Source organism: Achroia grisella, unplaced genomic scaffold (assembly GCF_030625045.1).
Source record: "Achroia grisella isolate CSIRO2021 unplaced genomic scaffold, CSIRO_AGI_Agris_v1 utg1174, whole genome shotgun sequence".
Taxonomy (NCBI): Eukaryota; Metazoa; Arthropoda; class Insecta; order Lepidoptera; family Pyralidae; genus Achroia; species Achroia grisella.
Window position 1 is genome coordinate 2,563,509 of NW_026712590.1, and position 19,594 is coordinate 2,583,102.

The 19,594-nt window shown below is 32.1% G+C and overlaps 1 protein-coding gene across 3 annotated transcripts in view; it reads right to left on the reverse strand.

The window, feature by feature from the left end:
• The window catches only part of LOC131851354 (endothelin-converting enzyme homolog), a 47,708-nt gene that overhangs the window by 13,380 nt on the left and 14,734 nt on the right, over window positions 1-19,594 (reverse strand). Inside the window, exon 1 of one of the 3 annotated variants that reach the window (XM_059201846.1) lies at window positions 15,606-16,263. The exons of the other annotated variants lie outside the window; for them this stretch is intronic. Within the exon in view, the coding sequence (XP_059057829.1) occupies window positions 15,606-15,899 (294 nt within the window). The 5' untranslated portion in view covers window positions 15,900-16,263. Of the gene's footprint in view, window positions 1-15,605; window positions 16,264-19,594 lie in introns of those variants that run through there. 3 annotated transcript variants of the gene reach the window in all.

The following is a 19,594-nucleotide window of genomic DNA, read 5'->3' on the forward strand; positions in this document are numbered from 1 at the left end:
CATATAAAAATTCCTTTTGAATCTATCTTTTAATGAAAACTGCATTAAAATCCGTTGCGTAATTTAAAAGATATAAGCAAACAGATACTGGAGGGGACTTTATTTTATACTATGTAAAGAAGTATAGATAATTATTTAAAAAAAATATATTTCCTAGAATTTATTGCGTCTCATAACTTACATTACTTTATGTAAAGGTTATGAACAATAAATCAATAAAAAACGGATTTAAAATATCAACTAATCCAAGAATAATAGAACAAAACGACCGTCTAGCTCATTTATAAAAAGCATCCTCGAAATGAACTGCCATTTTTATATGCAAACTTTTTCAATCTAATTCAAGTAACTTCATAAATCAAATTGAAGAAATATGGTCTGTAAAGAGTTCCCAAAAAGGTATAGGTAGACATAGCCTATACATTAGCAAATTGTTCTTCTAGCCTATAATTAGCAAAATCTAGAAATATTTCCGAAAAACATGCACAACATGTGACAGGTGTTGCGTATTATTAATTAGATTAATTACAAGTGTTTGGTTTTATAATTAATTATTAATTAGAGTAATTAATGACTAATTGCACTTAAGATTATAATGACAACACTAGTTTAAGTCAGGTATTGACCGGACTATTGGCCAATCAATACCCTTTCAAGAGAAATCTTGTTTCCGTTGAGGATAGATACGTCTGGCGAAACGAACTGAGCGATGGCTTAACTCTACAGGCTAAAAGGAAATCATAGCGAGTTTTACATTTCACATACCGCCATCTATTGACGTCTTTGTGAACTAAAGTCCACTACGGTAAACTGAAGGTCTTTTGTACAAGTCTAGTATAGCAGTATAGTAATAATTGTATACTTTATTAATCAATTTAATATGACTGAAGGAATGATAAATATAATATGTACTATTTTATGTCTGCGAAATTTATTTATGTATATATATATATATACATAGAGATAATAAAATTAGTAAAACGGTGATGTCTGTATTATAAATACTGGAATCTGTAGCTTTAGTGCGTAAGGATTTTTTAATTCAATATTACTACTACTTTTAGGACCACAAAATCTTTTTTTTTTTATTAAAATAATATACTGTTTTTACTATACCTAAATAGAAAAAGCAAGTATTAAATATTTTGTTAGTCTTTACATGGTTGTTATCTTTATCATTTATAAAAATATCATTACATTTCCTATACCATTTGAAAGAGAAAAAATTGCTTATTTAAAGTAGCCCAAAAAGCTATATCTGGAATTCTGTCCTTCCTCACTAGAGGCACACCAATGGGGGATCTGTTGGTCTGTTTTTTATACTTTCTACACGCGTCATGCAATGAGTTTTCACCTATGTATTGCTAGAGGTCTAACTAAAAAAAATATTCCGTGCATATCAGGGACAGAATCCTAATTTAAATAATAAAAAAAACATTTTCGAAAGTATAAAATTTCTTCCATCTCAGTAATTGGTAGTAGACAATTGTCGCAATAACACTTCAACCCTTTGGACTTACGAGTAAAACAGTTTCGGAGGGTTGAACTATTTTATTATTCCACTTTGTATCGAAATGGGATAAAACCTCGTTACCAACGGTTTCATTTTGTTGGGATCGTTTTATTTTACTGCGAAGGAGGTACTTGTATAAAGGAGCAGGTTTATTGTTACCTACATCTTATATATAAATTTCTCGTGTCGTGTTAGTTACCATACTCCTCCTAAACGGCTTGACTGATTGTTATGAAATTTTCTATGCATATTCAGTAGGTCTGAAAATCGGTTTCTATCTGTTTTCATACCTCTAAGTGTCTTTTTTTATAATGTGGTATTAAAAAATACATACAACCAAAAAATTTCTCCCTTCTACTATCAACCCCTACTTTTAATAGAGATTTTAATTTATATGGCAAAACGTTTGCAGGGTCAGCTAGTTTTATATACTGCCCTTAACTTGTGACCTAATTTAGGTATGGCCCTCAATCAGCCGCATGTGTTGACGTATGTACAATCACCAGATGCTTCCAGATGGGCCATATGTATTCTTATCACGTACTGACTTATGGGAATCGATACTGTCGCTATCAGCCAAGGTAAACTATCACACAACCCAGCACTGTGTTTTCAGCATATATTGTGTTATACATTTTTACCCTACTACTGTAAAGTAATGAGTACAGCCTATTATTATTACATCCAACATTGTGTCATACATTTTTAGCTTATTACTATAAAGTAGTAGAGTAGAGAACTCCCTATTATTATTAATAGTGGTTGTCCAATGGTCGAAATACGACCATAATTAATTTCAATTACCAGTTTGAGCAATTACGGTTCTATTGTCAAAGATTATACTTTATTAAAAAGCGAGGGAAGAAAAAATGATCAAAAAAATAAAAAAGGGCGTAGACCTTCAGTCTATGGGAAATAAAGGCGTAACTTAAGTACATAAGTCAAATTCATGCTTTTTTATTGATATAATGTATTTTTTATGCATAATTAAAAAAAATAGCTTTTTGTACTCCTTGTATGTATAAACTATAAGTGTGAGAAATTTCACCCACTTCCGTACGAGATTTTCGTAATAAGGGGTACAGTTTTTCTTCACGTATTAATATATACTTTTTAAATATGTCGGTTTACTACTTCTTCATGACTAAACGACTTAACGGATCCTTTGTCTAAACAGACTATATACTTTTTCTAATAATACAGTTTTTATTACCATACTAAATATAATACAAATTGAAAACAAGAACAAAAAACATGAAGGAGTTGGGCCTGTCAAATGACGATGCTTACCAGCGAAATGTCTGGCGCCTCAAGATTGGAAAAGCCGACCCCACGTGGGGAAGAAGCGAGGATGAAGAAGATACTAAACAGAAATTATAAAAGATTTTTTTGGTGTAGCTAAAAAAAGATGGATGGATTGTGTGAAAGATGATATGAATAAAAGGAGAGTATGCTCAGATATGACGGCCGATAGAGATTAGTGGAAGAGAATGACATAGGTACTGCGCCGACCGCAAATAACGGGATAAAGGCAAGGCAGAGAATTGATAATAATTAAACAATCATGTTTTAATTAGTAGAGACACATAACTATAGATGGTGGTGTGGTGGTGTTATTTCAGGCTTCCAATTAAAATAAGTAACAGATAATCACACCAATTTGTTACACTATTAATACCGCGAGTTCGCCTGCTTTGTTATTAATAAAATTTGTCCGACCTCGTGACACAATTTATCTTTAAATCTATCGTTATTTTTAAACTTTTGTGTTTATTTAAAATGTAAACGGGGTCTTAACATAAATAGTTTTTGTAAATAAACTTTATTTATCTCTCAAAATGTCAAATCTTTAATTAACATCGGGTCAACCATTTGGTCATGAAGGTAGCAAACAGACAGACCGACACAGTTTATTAGAGATTATTACAGAGACAATTTATATTATTATTTTATGTGTTAGTCTATAAAGTATTTATAAAATGGGCCATTAGTAGCCTGAAATAAATTAGTATTGATGGATATGGATAGAATACGTTTAATTCTGGAAAATTACTACTAAACGTCCTCAGCTTTAGCCGAGTAGAATTATTATAGGTATCTCTCATTTCTTTGAGAATGAAATTCAGCCCAAGTTATGAATGAAATTATCATTGACGAGGTAGCTTCTAAAGATTAAAAGTACACACGCAACCATTCTATAGATGAAAAACCCGTCCTGGCTTCGTGCAGGCGATAACTTTATTAATTTTGTATTTATTGACATAATCACACTAAAATAATAGAAATAGTAAATAATCTTATTTCAATTAAACTTAATATAAACACTTTTGAATAGTCATATTTTTTAATTCAACCACTCATTCGGAACGTAGAGTCATCACAAGAAGAATGAGCAAGAAACTTGCTTGTTGCTCTTTTTAATAATAATATAATTACGTTTCAATGAGTGAAAGAATTAAAAAATGGACAAATTAGTGTTTAACATAATGGACAAACTTAAACATATGTTTTTGAATCAAATGTTTTCTTTGGTTTGTAATAAAAAAAACAAGATGTTTTCTTTTTTTTTTGTGAAAATTATGTAGTAAAAGTACTTACAGTAATCATGACACTCAAGGAGATACAACTGATAAATAGACTAAGCAGTTAAGTCGATCAGCACAGCAGATGCATTGTGGCACAATGGTGCAAATCTCGTACCTACCTGTCAGAGGCATGACGACACAGATCTATTATACTGTAAATTGATCTTTGTATGATTTAATAGTTCTGATGCAAGTTGAATTGAATATGTAGTACATTTATAGACTGCGTACTATCCGACAGACAGTTTATAGATTGTTATTCATATATGCAGTCGTTTGTTGTTTGGTTGTACCGTTAAAGATTTGACGTGGAGCAAAGATTGACTGCAATTTTATTATCCACGTTAATTGAATGTCTTTGTACTTTTCTAAACTGGTCGACTCTAAAAAAATTATGTCTTATATTCTCACTGTTTTCAACTTGTTTGTTTTTTTACAATACAGTGATTTCAAGACAAATTACAAAGCGTTATCTAGTCCCAAGTTAAGCAAAGCTTATGTTATGGGTACTAGACAACTGATATAAATACATTGATACATGTTTTTGTAAATATATTCAATATAAAACACCCAGACTGACACAAACAGTTATACTCATGAATACAAATGTTTATACCAATTCCTCGAACTCAGGCGTACTAAACCGCTAAACCACCGAGGTTTTTACGAAAGTAAATTAAATAAAGTAAATAAAGGATACGGAAAAATCTTAGTCCAACGGAATAGGAATATATAAGTTTCAAAGGCATCGCATGATGATGTGATATCTGCGGTGTTATTCATATGTTTATGCGACGACCGTTTCCATTGGCGACGGTTTCCATTAGGATGGTATCCTGATGGTAAGTGCTTGTTTTTTTACAATTCGATTTATAGGAAATATATCAATATATATACAGACTAGCTACCTGCCCTTCGCACAGGCATAGATGTATTATACATATAAACCTTCCCCTTGATGATCATCATTGACATTCCTCTATATATGTATCTATTTCTAAAAACCACATTAGAATTCGTTGCGTAGTTTAAAAGAACTATGCGAACAGATAGCGGAAGCGATTTCATTTTACTATGTAAATGCTATGTAAAGATATCGAATAGTATATAATTATTAAACTTCATTTGTCAGTTTGTGTACTTGTAAGCAAAAGCTTTGTCATTTAGCCCATTTGCATATTACAAGAAAACAACGGGGTAATTTACAACATAAACCCACGCGAGCTTCTCTTTCACGCAACTACTTTGCAGACGGAACTGGGGCATAAATATGAGTTCTTTATTGGAATAGCACACGAGCTGATAACCTACCTGATGTAGAGTTTACTACCGATGTTTAGTGGCAGAAATACTTAGGTAAGATAGGACCCACGGTGACAACTTTATACAAAGTGAACGTCAGTTTAAATAATAGGTTCGGTAGTGTAGAGTTTAGCACATCTCCTTACATACTCACACATATGCAATTGTCAAGTTCAAAGATTACGGTGTGTGAATTGTCCTGAGATCTATTATTATTCACAAAACGATCACTTAACTTTAATACAACAAACAAAATCAAGTTGTTTCACCCATGCGAAGCCGGGGCGGGTAACTAGTATATGTGTGTAAGTGTTCCCTTTTTGTCTGTTAAAGTTGGTTAGTTATAGTTATTAATAGTTAAGTGCATGTGTTATAGCAATGAACTATTATAAGAAGTTCTAATACACGCGGCGTCGGTCGCTTTGTACTATCTTGTGACGACATCCGCGTACTAAGCTGGGCGTTTACGGACGGGAAATGTCAATCGGGAATCAATTGCCGCCCGTAGTACCTACGAGTTGCCAACCGTACGAGGAATCCAATACAGTTTACATATAGGCAGACTTTATACTAAGTTTTGTGTGTTAGTAGCTCTGTCTTACATACTTCAGCTTGTATTGTAAGCTTTGTTTCATTTATTTATTTATTTATACTCTTTGTTACCAGCAATCGCACAGCTAAGCTGGCATTCGGCCGGCCACGTATGTCGAAGCAGAGATGAGACATGTACATATAGATTCCTAATGTGGCGACCTAGAATAGTAAGGAGAAGTGTAAGCAGGCCAGCAGCCAGATGGTCGGACGACATCAGAAAGACGGCAGGACCGACGTGGATAAGATGCGCTGCAAACCAAAGGTGGTAGAAAATTATGCAAGAGGCATACGTCCAGCAGTGGAGTGGAATGGATGCTCTGAACCAGGTACAGAAAATAATTAAAATAATGAATTTATATAAATTGAAACAAAAGGTAATCTTCGCTAAGGAATCATTCTAGATTACCTTTAGGTAGAGAAAGTAAGACATAAAGTTAATAAAAAGGTAGGTGACGCAAGTAATTTCACTATTATAATACTATTTTGCTAAGTTCTACTGTGTAAAATTGTCGTGTCACTCGTTTGTGTTACAGCAATAGGTATGGGAACCATACTTACTCCACCAAAACGGCTAAACTGATTTTTATGAAATTCTATATATATATTCGGTAGTTGTTTTTTTCAGCCGGCACTACATACCTGCGAATGGACTTATGAAGCGGCTGAAAGCCAACTTCCACCTGACTGATACGTCTTTAGTCTGAGGACACCGCTAGGGGTTCGAACGTCGGCTCATGTCGTTAGAATTTCGATCCCCGTCTGGATGGGGGATCGACAGGAGGGAAATATATTCAGTAGGTCTGACAGACACACTTTAGTATTAGTATGTACAGACATTAGTCCTAATTGTTTTCACTGATGAATGGTGACGTCAGTAGAGTATTTGACGTAGAGTTACATAATTGTTATTATATTCTTAACCATAGACACTGTTTACGTCAGGCATTGTGTCTTGTTTCATAACATTCCTCGTCTGTTTTTGATGAGATCTTACGGGTAGGCGTTTACGAGGCGTTTTAATGAGAACACATCTTGCTAAAGTATCTCTATCAGAAACTGTATAAAAATAGGCAACTTGGGATGGGTTTGTGTGATGACATTTCCACTTGTTCAAATATTATAGCAATCTCTATTTTTTAGAAAATAAAATCTGAATAATAATAAACGCAAAAGTTTGTGACAATAGAGTTTGTTACTCTTTCAGTCAAAAACTGCTGAACAGATTTTGATGAAACTTTACAGTAATATAGCTTATACATCAGAATAATATATAGTCTATAAATTTCACGCAGGTGAAGGCGCAGCTAGTAGTTTACCTATATTTCTCCCTGATAATGATGGAGATATTCAGTGGATACAATTTACTCTTGAGTTCATCGCAGTTGTACGCAATACTTAACAGTTATTTAACAAAAAGAACGCTAATTTTAAATGGGATGGTTTATATTTTTTCCTTCACAATCAACGTGCTTAATAGGTAATGTACATTACTGCAGGTGACACATTTTGTTTATATATCCGTAGTTTATTATAATAAAGAAAAACATGGTCATCATTTTCCAGTAGGTAGCTTTCTTATTTACCATCCTAATTACATAAAAAAAAAGGAATGTGTACTGGGACACATAGTAGAAGACTAACTTCAACGGACTGTCGTTCTCTCTCGTCGCCGACACCAGCCTTTCTCTTTCTCTCACAACGTGATATATCGTCTACCCCCTCTACCGGACGGTAAAGCTTTTTCATGACCGAAAATTCATAACACTACTTTTTAGAATTTTTCGGTTACGAAAAAACGTCTGTACAGAAGTTTTATTTTAAGATGCAAACCAAATGATAATTTATATGTGCCTTTCTTTATCACGTGCATGCACAGGAGTCGGTTTAGATGTAAACAAGTTGTCTATTTACTGATATCTCATTATTGCAACTAACAAAGATAAGTTTATTTATAGATAGATAGATAGAATATGTTTTATTTGTATTATACAATAATAGATAATCGCGTTTAATTAGTAAATTAAACATATGTGTATAAATACAAGTTTATTTATAACTAGCTGTACCCGCAAACTCGTTCGCGTGGAATTTAATAATAACTTAATTAGAGAATTTTTCTAAAATAAAAGTAGTCTAAGTTACTCCTTATTATATCAGCAGCTGCCAATAAAAGTCCCTTCAAAATCGGTCCAGCCATTTCAGAGATTAGCCGGAACAAATAGACAGACAGACAGATAGAAAAATGTTATTTTGGTATATGTATCCTATTTATATTCATACGCATGTAGTAAAAACGGTTATTTCAATATTACAAACAGACACTACAATTTTATTTATATGTATAGATATATAGATTAATTATTATATAGCCTGAGGTGAAATGGAGGTACCCACAATCTTTATTCATTAATTATAAACCTTAGAATAGCGCAATTTGTATCGATGGCATTGCATCGAATAAGGATATATTGATACGAGTATAGTACATGTACAGATAGTAAATACTTCGATTTTAATATCACTATGTAACGTAAGGATTTTAACATATGTAAAGCATGATTATTAGTAGTTCCGTTGGCATTTTTATTATCTATGCATATATTAAAAATATAAATGGACGCTGTCCTGTGCATTTAAGATATATATGGACTTTATCAACGGGTAATAACCCAACAAATTTTTTCTGTGAGTTTGTGCGCTATAATCTCATAAACGGTGCCGTTTTCAACTAAAATACCTATATTGTGGTCATCGTAAGATTTATTTTAAAAAATTTCTGCACTCCGGTTATCATTTATCTATAATAAAATTCACTTTGTTTACAATTAAGTTTACTACTGTATTTCAAGGTTCAATAAAGATTATTATTTATATTAGTTATAGGTTTGGTAGAAATAAAAGTTCTACAGGTACCTAATCGTGTGCATTTTTTTATTCATATAGGAAGGGCCTTTGGCCTCTTATGCCAATCAAAGTTTTTGATTACTAATCCTACTCTATGAGTTAATTATTAACAATACCATTTTTAATAAAATTTCTAACATAATAGCTTACGTTAATCTTTATAATATTTCCATATGCATTTAAATATTTGTAAACATGGAAACATTTCTATTGATGAGTATGATTATTTGTATTGCTTATTCTATGTATATTATGCATGTATTTGCTAAAAATATATATTTAAGTTTTACTGTCAGTTATCTAGTACCCATAACAAAAGCTCTTCTTAACTTGGGACTAGATGACGCTCTGTGAATTGTCCACGGTTATTATTATTATTTTGCAATATACTTTTTATTATTCTCCTGTAGATGGTGTGGTAGTCATATCTTCGCGGGTGAAAATAACCAAAAAATAACAACTAGAATAGAATGATTAAGATTTTTTAAATGGAAGATCAAAAAATTAATACATGTGTTTAGTACTATAACGCTTCATTTTCACATCTTTTACTGTTATTATTGCTAATAATAATAATAACAATCTGTGCTCGCGGTTTCATCCGCATGAAATTTATAGCCTATGTGTTATTCCGCCATATTACTGTAAAGATTCATCAAAATCGGTTCAGTAGTTTCTGCATGAAAAAGTAGACATCCATCTATCTATTCATACTCACAACTTTACTCAAGTTATATCGATTTGTTACGCTTTGTGGGATATACCTACCACACTTACGGGCGGAAACCAAATAAGTGCAGTAGCTGTGTACATTTTATTTAAGCCTTTTAATTGAGATACGTGTTATTTAATTATTTAAACTTTATTGAATTGTACAATAGACGGGCTTAATGCTATTAACATTCTCTACTCTGTTATTCATCATCTGCTTCTTCCTTATCCCATTTAATTGGTGTCGGCGTAATATGTTTTTCTCTTTCATTCATCGTATTTACTGTTATTATTATTAATAATAATAAATCCATTTAGATTACATTTCTCAGTTATATATCAGCAATGCTGGCAATGGTACGAATACCACCTTCCCAAGGTGGTATTCGTACCATTGCCAGTATCCTGTAAAGTATACTTGGCGAAGCTAGATATTTTACCTGAACTTAGTCTGTATTTATTAGTACTGTTACTAGACTATAAAAAAGATTTGATTAAAAATGAAACTGTGGAAGGCAGATTGATGCGGGAGAATACAAGGAGAAGAGATGTTAGTAACTTGTTTCCTAGTTTGAAACATTCTCCGCATTATCAAGCTGTAAAAGCATATAATAATTTGCCTGTCGATTTAAAGGATATTAGAAGTTATTCACTATTCTAAAATAAATTAATATTATTGTTACTAAAAAAAAATTACAGTTTAGACCAATATTTTTTATTAATTGTACTTATATTCAAACACAATTATATTATTGTTTTATGAATAAATGACAATGACTATAGTCTAAAGTTGACAGATGGAATAAACACGTGGGGTTATAAAAAATCACAGCATCAAGCACAGTCACGAGGTTATGTTAGTATAATATGATAATCGCTCGGATCATTCGATGTCTATTTATAACCTTGGCTGCTGTCCAACCATTCTTGGACCATTGATATTGCGATGTTACTTTTAAGAGCCATTTGAACTGACGGTAGAAGTGATCACTTTCATCAAGTACTACAGAAGTTGTTAATATTAAAGATGGATTCAAAGAAATTGAATCTTTGACTCTATCTACATATAGTTCAATTTACAGTTCCCTTCTAAACATTTTTTTATTTAATCGGAATTACGGTCCACCTAATGGGAAACTATAACTATCGCCTATCATATAGTTATCATATGATACTACACATGCATTGCTTTTCTAGAGGACTAAGATATTATATATAGCACATTGCTTTACTTAAGACAACAATCACTGTAAAAGAGATATACACATTTGCTAAAAAATATTATAATATAGCCTTAAACCAGATGTACAATGTGTAACTGTTTGTTGTTTGTAATTTCACTGTCTTATCTGCAATCTATAATCGAAATTGGGCTTAAAAGACAAGCTGGTTGAGTACTGAAATAGTTGAGACTGAGGTGCCCGCGCAAACGACTATTTACAGTCTACCTGTAGTTATGGTAAACAGCTTCAAGAGAGAAATTCATTTCGACTGTATTTTTGTGTTACTTGAAAACGTTTTTTATATGTAATCCTGTATATTATATCCATGTAATATTTTTTTTAATAATAATACCCCTGGCCAAATCATCCCATGTCATCCAGTCCCTAGGTAAGCATAACTTGTGTTATGGGTTATATATTGTGTTTAGACTAGACTAGATTTGATATGAATACTTAGTTTTTTTTTTCTAAATATATACATAATTTACGTATGATAACAAAAGTTTGCATCGTGAGAAGATTCGAAACCGCGACCATCGGAAGTAAAGCAATGTGCTAAACCGCTCGACCACCGAGGCCGTCATATAAATGTACATGTACATTTATGATAATGCAACGCAACATATCTACAATCGGGTAAAAATAACCACGAAATATTGTTAAGTAGGTTAAAGTATTTGGGGCAGTGCGATAAAGAGGTCGAGTCGACATTTCATTTCAGACTAAGCTGGGATGGCACATTCAGATGCTGCACAAGACATAAGAAGGCTCCCAGTTTCTTAACGAGCTGTGGAGAGGGCTATGATTGGAGTTTTACTACTTTAGAACTCAAAACTAGGTTATCCGAATAAGTAGCAAAGTTAAAAAAAAAACTACGACTTTTAGATATTTCGATTAGCAAATTTAAATATTTTTAATAGAAATTCAATTTTCTTAGCTTTAATAGATCACTTAGAGAGCGTCGTGCCTCGTCTTAGGCTACAAAGGACTTAAATTCGAATCTGGCATCATAAAATGTTTATATTTCAGACTACGACGACGCGCCATTTTATGGTTTGTTTTTTATTATCTACTAGCGTGCCCGCGGTTTCATTCGCATGAAATTTATTGCCTAATTCTGATGTATATTACTGTAAAGTTTCATCAAAATCCGTTCAGTACTTTTGGGTGGAAGAGTAAATAACACTCACAAATTTTCGCGGTTATAATATTAGTAAAACTATTTGATATAGCAAAATTACTGTTATTTTTCTTTTATCTACTTTTCTCTCGATACATATTAAATATACTCTTTCTTCATAAAACCCACTGTTTTTTCATAATTATATTCACCAGCATAATAATAATACAGTCCTTTCGCACACAGAGACTGACGGCAAAAGAAACATATGTGGCAAAACAAATTAATTCGAGAGACGGCGCGGCGGTAGGCTCGCCCTCGCCCTTCTGCATAGGGTATGCAAATACGAGGGAAGAGGGTATGTCGAGTGTTGTCTTACCTATGACGTTGTTAGTTAACAATGTCCTTGACTAGTCCATCGGGAATAATAGTTGTCAAGGTTATTTTTTTTTAAATTAACTGTTCTTATGTGGAAGTCCATTTCATTACTTAAAGGATTTATATTATTTTGTTTAATTCCACTATCAATAGCATATGAGGTCCCAAATATTAGTCAAGTTTCCGTATTAAATTTACACAAATGCGGAATAATGGTAGCGGAATTAAACAAAATAACATTAAGCATTGTATTTTTTTTATTTATATATAATAGTAGGACTTACAATATCGCCTCTACTATAATAATATCTCCGGAAAATTCATACAGCTCCATCTAGTCTTAAGTCACGCAGAGCTTGTGTTATGGTTATTAGACAACTGATACATTCCTTTTTATAAATACATAAATAAAAAACACCCAGACTGATACAAACTTATAAAAACAAATGTTAATACCTTGCGAGGAATTGAACTGCGACCATCGGAAGTAAAGTGTGTTAAACCGCTAGATCACCGAGGCCGACTCGTATATATCGTATGGTTTCCATACATATTCAATTAATACTAGGTACAGACTAGGTCTAGACTAGGTTATATGGCTAATACCCATAACACAAATTCTGCTTAGCTTGAGACTAGATGGCGCTGAGTGAATTGTCCTGAGATATTATTATTTTTATTAAAAATAGAAGCTTATAACATTCTTACTTCATCTCTGTCTACCCCGTAAAGATAAGTATAATTAGAAATGAAGACTAGATACATGTCTGCAATTAGGAGTATACGATGATTGCCCATTATTATTGTAAGTGCTTACATATTTTTTTTTATCTCAATTAACTTATTTTCTAGCTTCCTGTTGTTAATCACTCAGTGTTAGATAAAAGTGCGCTTGTCAGAGTTGAAAGGTCAATCATTTTAATTACAGCTTATTTTTTTCTAATTGGTATAAGTGTTTGTCTCTTTTACAGATACAAGATTAGAATATATGACTAACAGTTACCCTCGACTTAGACCGCGTGAAATTTAACTTGTTTTTCTATAATATAAATAAAATTTCTAAAATAAAAGTAGCGAAAGTTACTACTTACGACATTAGGCATCTGCGAGAAGAATTCTCGTCAGAATCGGTCCGTCAGTTTGAGAGATTAGTAAGAACAAACAGACAGACAGATATTTTTTTTTATAAGTACCTGATATCGTATGAAAGTAATAGATGTATTTAGTGGAAAGATGTAAATATGACAAACAGGCACTTCCATTTTATTTTTTTATATTTGGATAGATGCAATTACAGGTATGAAGGTATACCATCTTAGTACTCTGAAATGGCAACACAACACTTCAATATCATGATGCAATAAAAACAAAGACGCCTTGCTGTTGTTTTAAGCCAAAGGTTTTTCTTTGATTCCGTCATTAAAAATGTTACGAAATTAAACGAGTGGTTGCATTTAATTTATATTTTTCTACTAATTTATTTTTGATTTAGTTTTATTTTATATGGATATAGGTAAAAAGCAAATAGAATAAAAATATTTGGAATACGGATATATATATTGTGAACGATTGGCAAGACACATACATCGTCACGTCTGTCCGTCTCTATGTATGCTTAAATCATTAAAAATACGCAACGGATTTTGAAGCGGTTTTTTTTAATAGATAGAGTGATTCAAGAGGAAGGTTTATATGTATAATACATGTACACCCGTGTGAAGCCGGGGTGGGTAGCTAGTTGAAGTATAAACAAGAATGTACAATGAAAGAACCATAAATTTAAATTCAAATTTAAAATAAAAAATACATTTCTGATTAGCCAGTATAGTATACAACAATTTCTCTTCATATTTAGTTATTAACTTGTTCAATATTGTATGTAATTATTGCACAATTGTAGGCAATTCGTTGCATTGATGATTTGATTTTCTTTACAATACTATGACTAATGTAGAATGCCTTTTGTATATTGGATTCTGTGGTAATAAATTCTGTAGATAAAATGTAGAATTACCTACAATTTAGGTATTAATGTACCTACTAGGAGTTAAGACTGCATGTAACTTGAACATGATGAAGGGAAGGTTTAAAATAATCATTAATATTATTATTACTGTTTGCAATGTCTATCTTTTTATATATTTCTAAATAACAATGACTTTAAAAATGATTTAGTTTATGCCAATCTTACGTTAAATCACGGATGTATGTATAGTACCTATGATGATATGCTTATTCAAAACTTACATATCTGTCTGTTTATTAACTTTGCACTAATAAAAGACTTTACGGATCTTACTGAAATTTGATGTGACGATAGGTTGTATTAGGAGATTGTATATGGCTATCTGTTATATTGAAAAAAAAAATCAAACACGGTTACAGATAAAAGGTTATAAGTATCATCAAATCAAAATATCTTTATTCATGTAGGTCTATTAAAGACTCTTATGATATATGAAATTTAGCGTCAGTTCGGAGCGCCTTCGAGCTAAGAAAAACTGGTAAGAGACAGCTCTTATTCTTTTTGAATGAGGTTGTACCTGTTTATCAAAATACAGATTCATTTTTAAATTCAATTAGGAAGAATAAAGTGACAATCAACGTATTTAATAACTTCCAATCCTTGGCCATAACACAGAGCTACTGCCAAATTAGTAGAGTTTGGCATGTCCATATTTAGCTAAGGATTTAAAAGGAACGTCCTCGTATTAGTTTAATATGTTACCAACGAACGAAAAGTTAGTCATATGGTTTAATTAACACGTAGTTTTTTGTCAGCAGAATCGAATTTAATAGCTTTGAGTTTAAGTAGCCATTATACAATACCTACAATAGGTAATATCTCCTTTGGAAAGTCTACTCTCTATCCTGAGAACATAAAACCCATCGCTCCTAAGAATATTCTTCAATACTTGTCCCTGACGGGCCTAGGAAGCGAACTCTAAAAAAGGTTAAGCTATTGTGCTAATAGATTTATGTAGGTCGCTGTGCTATAGGTCCTAGCACCTGACGATAGCCCACACCCTCCAATAAAAAAAAAGAGTAAGCATAGCAAACCATATCTAAAATAAACATTAAGAAAGATACATGTTTTTTCGATGATACAGATAGAGAGACAAGTTATGATGCTATGACCTATGACCAATAATATTAGTATAGTAGAGAGAAGGGGATTGTAAGTAATGGGGTACTAATATTATATAGAGAAAGGATTGTAACGGGGTACAAGTGAACTATTGCTATCATCATCTAAACAAAAAAAATATAATTACCTTGCCATAACCCTGGGTGGTTGCGTCTGGTTTAGGCGCAGTCTCGAATAAATTCAACCTGGAGTTTTGAAAGAAATCCGTACTGGAATTTTCCCTGGAAAATAGTTCCGCTGTCGAGCTCTCCCTTGTGAGTGAAGGTCTAGCTTTAACAAACGGGTTATTCCTGGCTGATCGGACTTGTTTTAGGAAGTTGAACTTGGTCACCGCTTCAGGGCCTGGTGATGGGGTTGGAGTGTTATCAGGGGTTGGAGTGTTGGCCGTCTGAACAGGACTTTCTGTTGACACTGAAGCCATAGCTATATTTTTTTTATTTTCTTGATTTTATTTTCAAACTAATTTGGAATACCGTCGAAGATATTCGATGATAATATTTTGTTTTTTTGCGTATCAGGAATTAATTTCTTGTGTATGTATGTAAATTTATATTCTTGGATGCTTTAAGGGTTTATTCATTTTTGTTATTCAGGAACACACTTTAGTTAATTTGTAAAAATTCCGTTTAAAACTATTCTTCTTAGACAACACTACTAAATATTCAATAAACTGTTACATTTTCAACAACTGCTCTATAGTTTTCTCTGTTCGTAATAAAACGATGGAAATAATTTCATGTTCAAGTACAAGGTTATTCGTACACTATCGTCACATGGAAATACTTTTTATACGTAAATATGATATCGTATATATATATGAGTATTAGGCGACTACGCGCGGGAATGCGCGGCGCGGGACTGTTTCAAACTTTGAACTGCTATCGAAATGAACTCGTACGCATGCTATTATAGTTCGCAAAACATCATCTAAACTGGTACGTAAAAAACAAATTGTTAGTTTAAAAAACAGTTTACCGATTTTAATCATTCTTTCGCCGATAGAAAGCTTCTCGTCCATTTTCAGTGAGCAATATATGTACTAGTGTTTTATAACTAGCTGACCCCGCGAACTCCGTTTGTCTCAGAATTAAATAATATGTCGAGGATTTTTTAAAGTTTAGTTACGCAAAAAATTTTTGAACGTACCCTGTTTGACAGGTATCAGGTATATTATACCGGTATCAGGTATAACAGGCCGTTAGTATGGGAAAATAAAATTGTTGTTTTTACTATTTGAAATGCAATTTCTTCATATGAAGGTTTTATGTTCCCAGGACTTCCACGAATATTTCAAGACTAAAATTAGCCAAATCAGTTCAGTCGTTCTCGAGTTTTAGATAGAGATCGTCATAGTTTTTTTATCACTATCTTTACCGTCCTGCAGGCGTATCATGAACGTTTAAAAAGTCTAGACTCTAGTTAGATTCCAGGCAGTTTAGCCTTGTTATTTTTAGTATTACGATGGTCAAAATTCAAGCCGTCTGCTGCCTGGGAATAAAAGTTCATAGTACGCAGGCCGAACTGTCTGCGTGCTAGCTACTATAATTGAAAAGAACTGTCAAGATACTCAACTGGTATATATTTTCCATATAATTATTATTTTTAAAACACCTGTAGGCTAATGTCTAATTTCTCTACGAAAATCTAATAATATTATCTATATTTATGAAATATTATCTATATTATATAAAAAAATATATGTCTATTATTATAAATCTATTCGAAAAATATTGACGACCTCCGCTCTACTGTCGATCAATGCGGGTTCGATGCCCGTACAATATAAACATCTGTATCTGGCTTTGCATGAACGCATTACAAATCTATAAATTTCTCTGCTTGTACTGTGCTACAACACGCATGTCATATACAAACCTTCCTCTTGAATCACAGTAACTGTTGTTGCATACTACATTAAAATTCTTTGCAAAATTTAAAAGATATAAACAAACAGATAGTGGGGCGACTTCATTTTTTTATTTCGTCAGGCATATTATTATATACGTCAGGCATATATTATTGTATAATAATGTTTTATTTTAAAGATTACTAATTTTATTTCAATTACTGTAATAATTTTCGTATATAGTTTGTTATAAACATATGTTTTTAAGGATTCCTGTGTTATTGTTTTTCTTTTGTTTTTTCTTTACAATTGAACTTTAATACGCAGGCAGTTAAAGGTTCTTTATCCACAATTACCTAATTTTATTTCAATGATCTTAATAATTAACTGAGTAAACCCTAATACTAATACTACCTAACACCCGGACTGGTATATAAATTGGCTGTGAAGATAAATCTCGACGAAAATAAATACAAAGTCATCAAAAAAACGGCGTAAAGTTAGTCATGACATTTTTTTACAGATGGGGTTACACAGGGTAAGAATAATTATTAGGAACGAATTTGTTTACCACACAGGGAGACCATATTCAGACACACACACACCACTAACTATCATATACTCCACATCTTAAGCTAAAAATAGTATAACTTCACGTCACAAATAGATATAATAATATTTTTAAAGAAGTAGTACTATATGGTCCCGGAGAGAATCTGTAGTACAGGTTTCGACCTAGTTCAGACTCCAGAGTCTCACAAGGAACAACTTGAAAGTTTAAATATAATTTATTATTATTATAAGACTCACATCGGAGCAGTAATCATCATCATTATCATCGCAACCCGGAGGAGAGGGAGCAGTAAAATGAACTGTTTTAAACTTGACGCGGTCATTATTTATACGTATAATTAGTAAAAATCACGGGATCTTACCACGTTTTATATACGTCACATATAAGATCCCGTGATTTTTACTAATTATACAGTAAAATGAAGTTTATTCTTATATTTACATATTTATTCAAACTTGATTGCACAAATACAATGTATAAATGTCCATATGGCGAATTTAACATCAAGGGGTTTATACCAGTAGATCATAAGGCAAACTGAGAAATTAGTAAGCGGCTCATTATAGTTAACAAATAACAACGAATCTCTTTGCCAAGACTATGTGTATGACAAAATTTATCACAATTGGTTGAGCCATTAGAACAAGAAGTATGTACCAATAAAGTAATTAGAGTTACTTTCATATCTATACATATAAATAAAATTGGAGTGTTTGTTTATAATATTGAAATAACCATTTTTTACTACATGCATATAAATATAAATACGGTACATAAAAATATAATATTTTACAATTTTTTTCTGTCCATTTGTTTGTACCGGTTAATCTGTAAAACGGCTGGACCTATTTTGACGGTATTTTTATTGGCAATTAGCTAATGTAATAATGAGTAACTTAGGCTACTTTTATTTTAGAAACATTATTTTATTTTATTTTAGTAATAAAGTTGTGTATATTTGTATTCATGACAAAGTGTCTTAATACAGTTTTTTGTCATATATACAATATTGTATACAGACAGCAATCAGTTACGTTTTAACCGAATTTATAAAAACAAACACTTTATACATTTATATGCGTAGAGACAACCCTAGATGTGTTACCGATTGGCCTAAACGCTCTACGTGGGTAATCTATTCCCGCAATTGTATGTTTACAATTTTACATCAATGTCAGGGTATTGTTTCCAAATATCGTATGACTCATTGTGCTACAAATATACGTAATTTATAATGTGTATACATATACAACTGTTTCAGATGGCAATTGTTGAGTATTTTCTTTGTATTTTTATTAATATAAATGGCAAAACACAGACAATAGAGCTGTCGACGACGAAATGAAATACATGAATTAGGTCACCGAATTTAATTATTTTAACTCCCACTCCCGTCCTTCTGATCATGTGACGTCACATATTTTACAATATTACATGTAAAAATTATTAAATTAACAAAAATTTATATCTATTTAAAATATTTATTAATCAAATATAGATTCCCCTCACAGACAGTGTCACATTTCGTTGTTTACTCCCATTAATGTATAATATAATATATGATCGAAAATTGGTGACTAGTCGAAACTTCAAACGCTTTCAATAGAGTATGTTTCATAGTCTCTTTAAAAAGTCAATATTACCACAGATAAGATAATATTACATATTTATACTGTCGCCCATTGTTTTCCAGTTG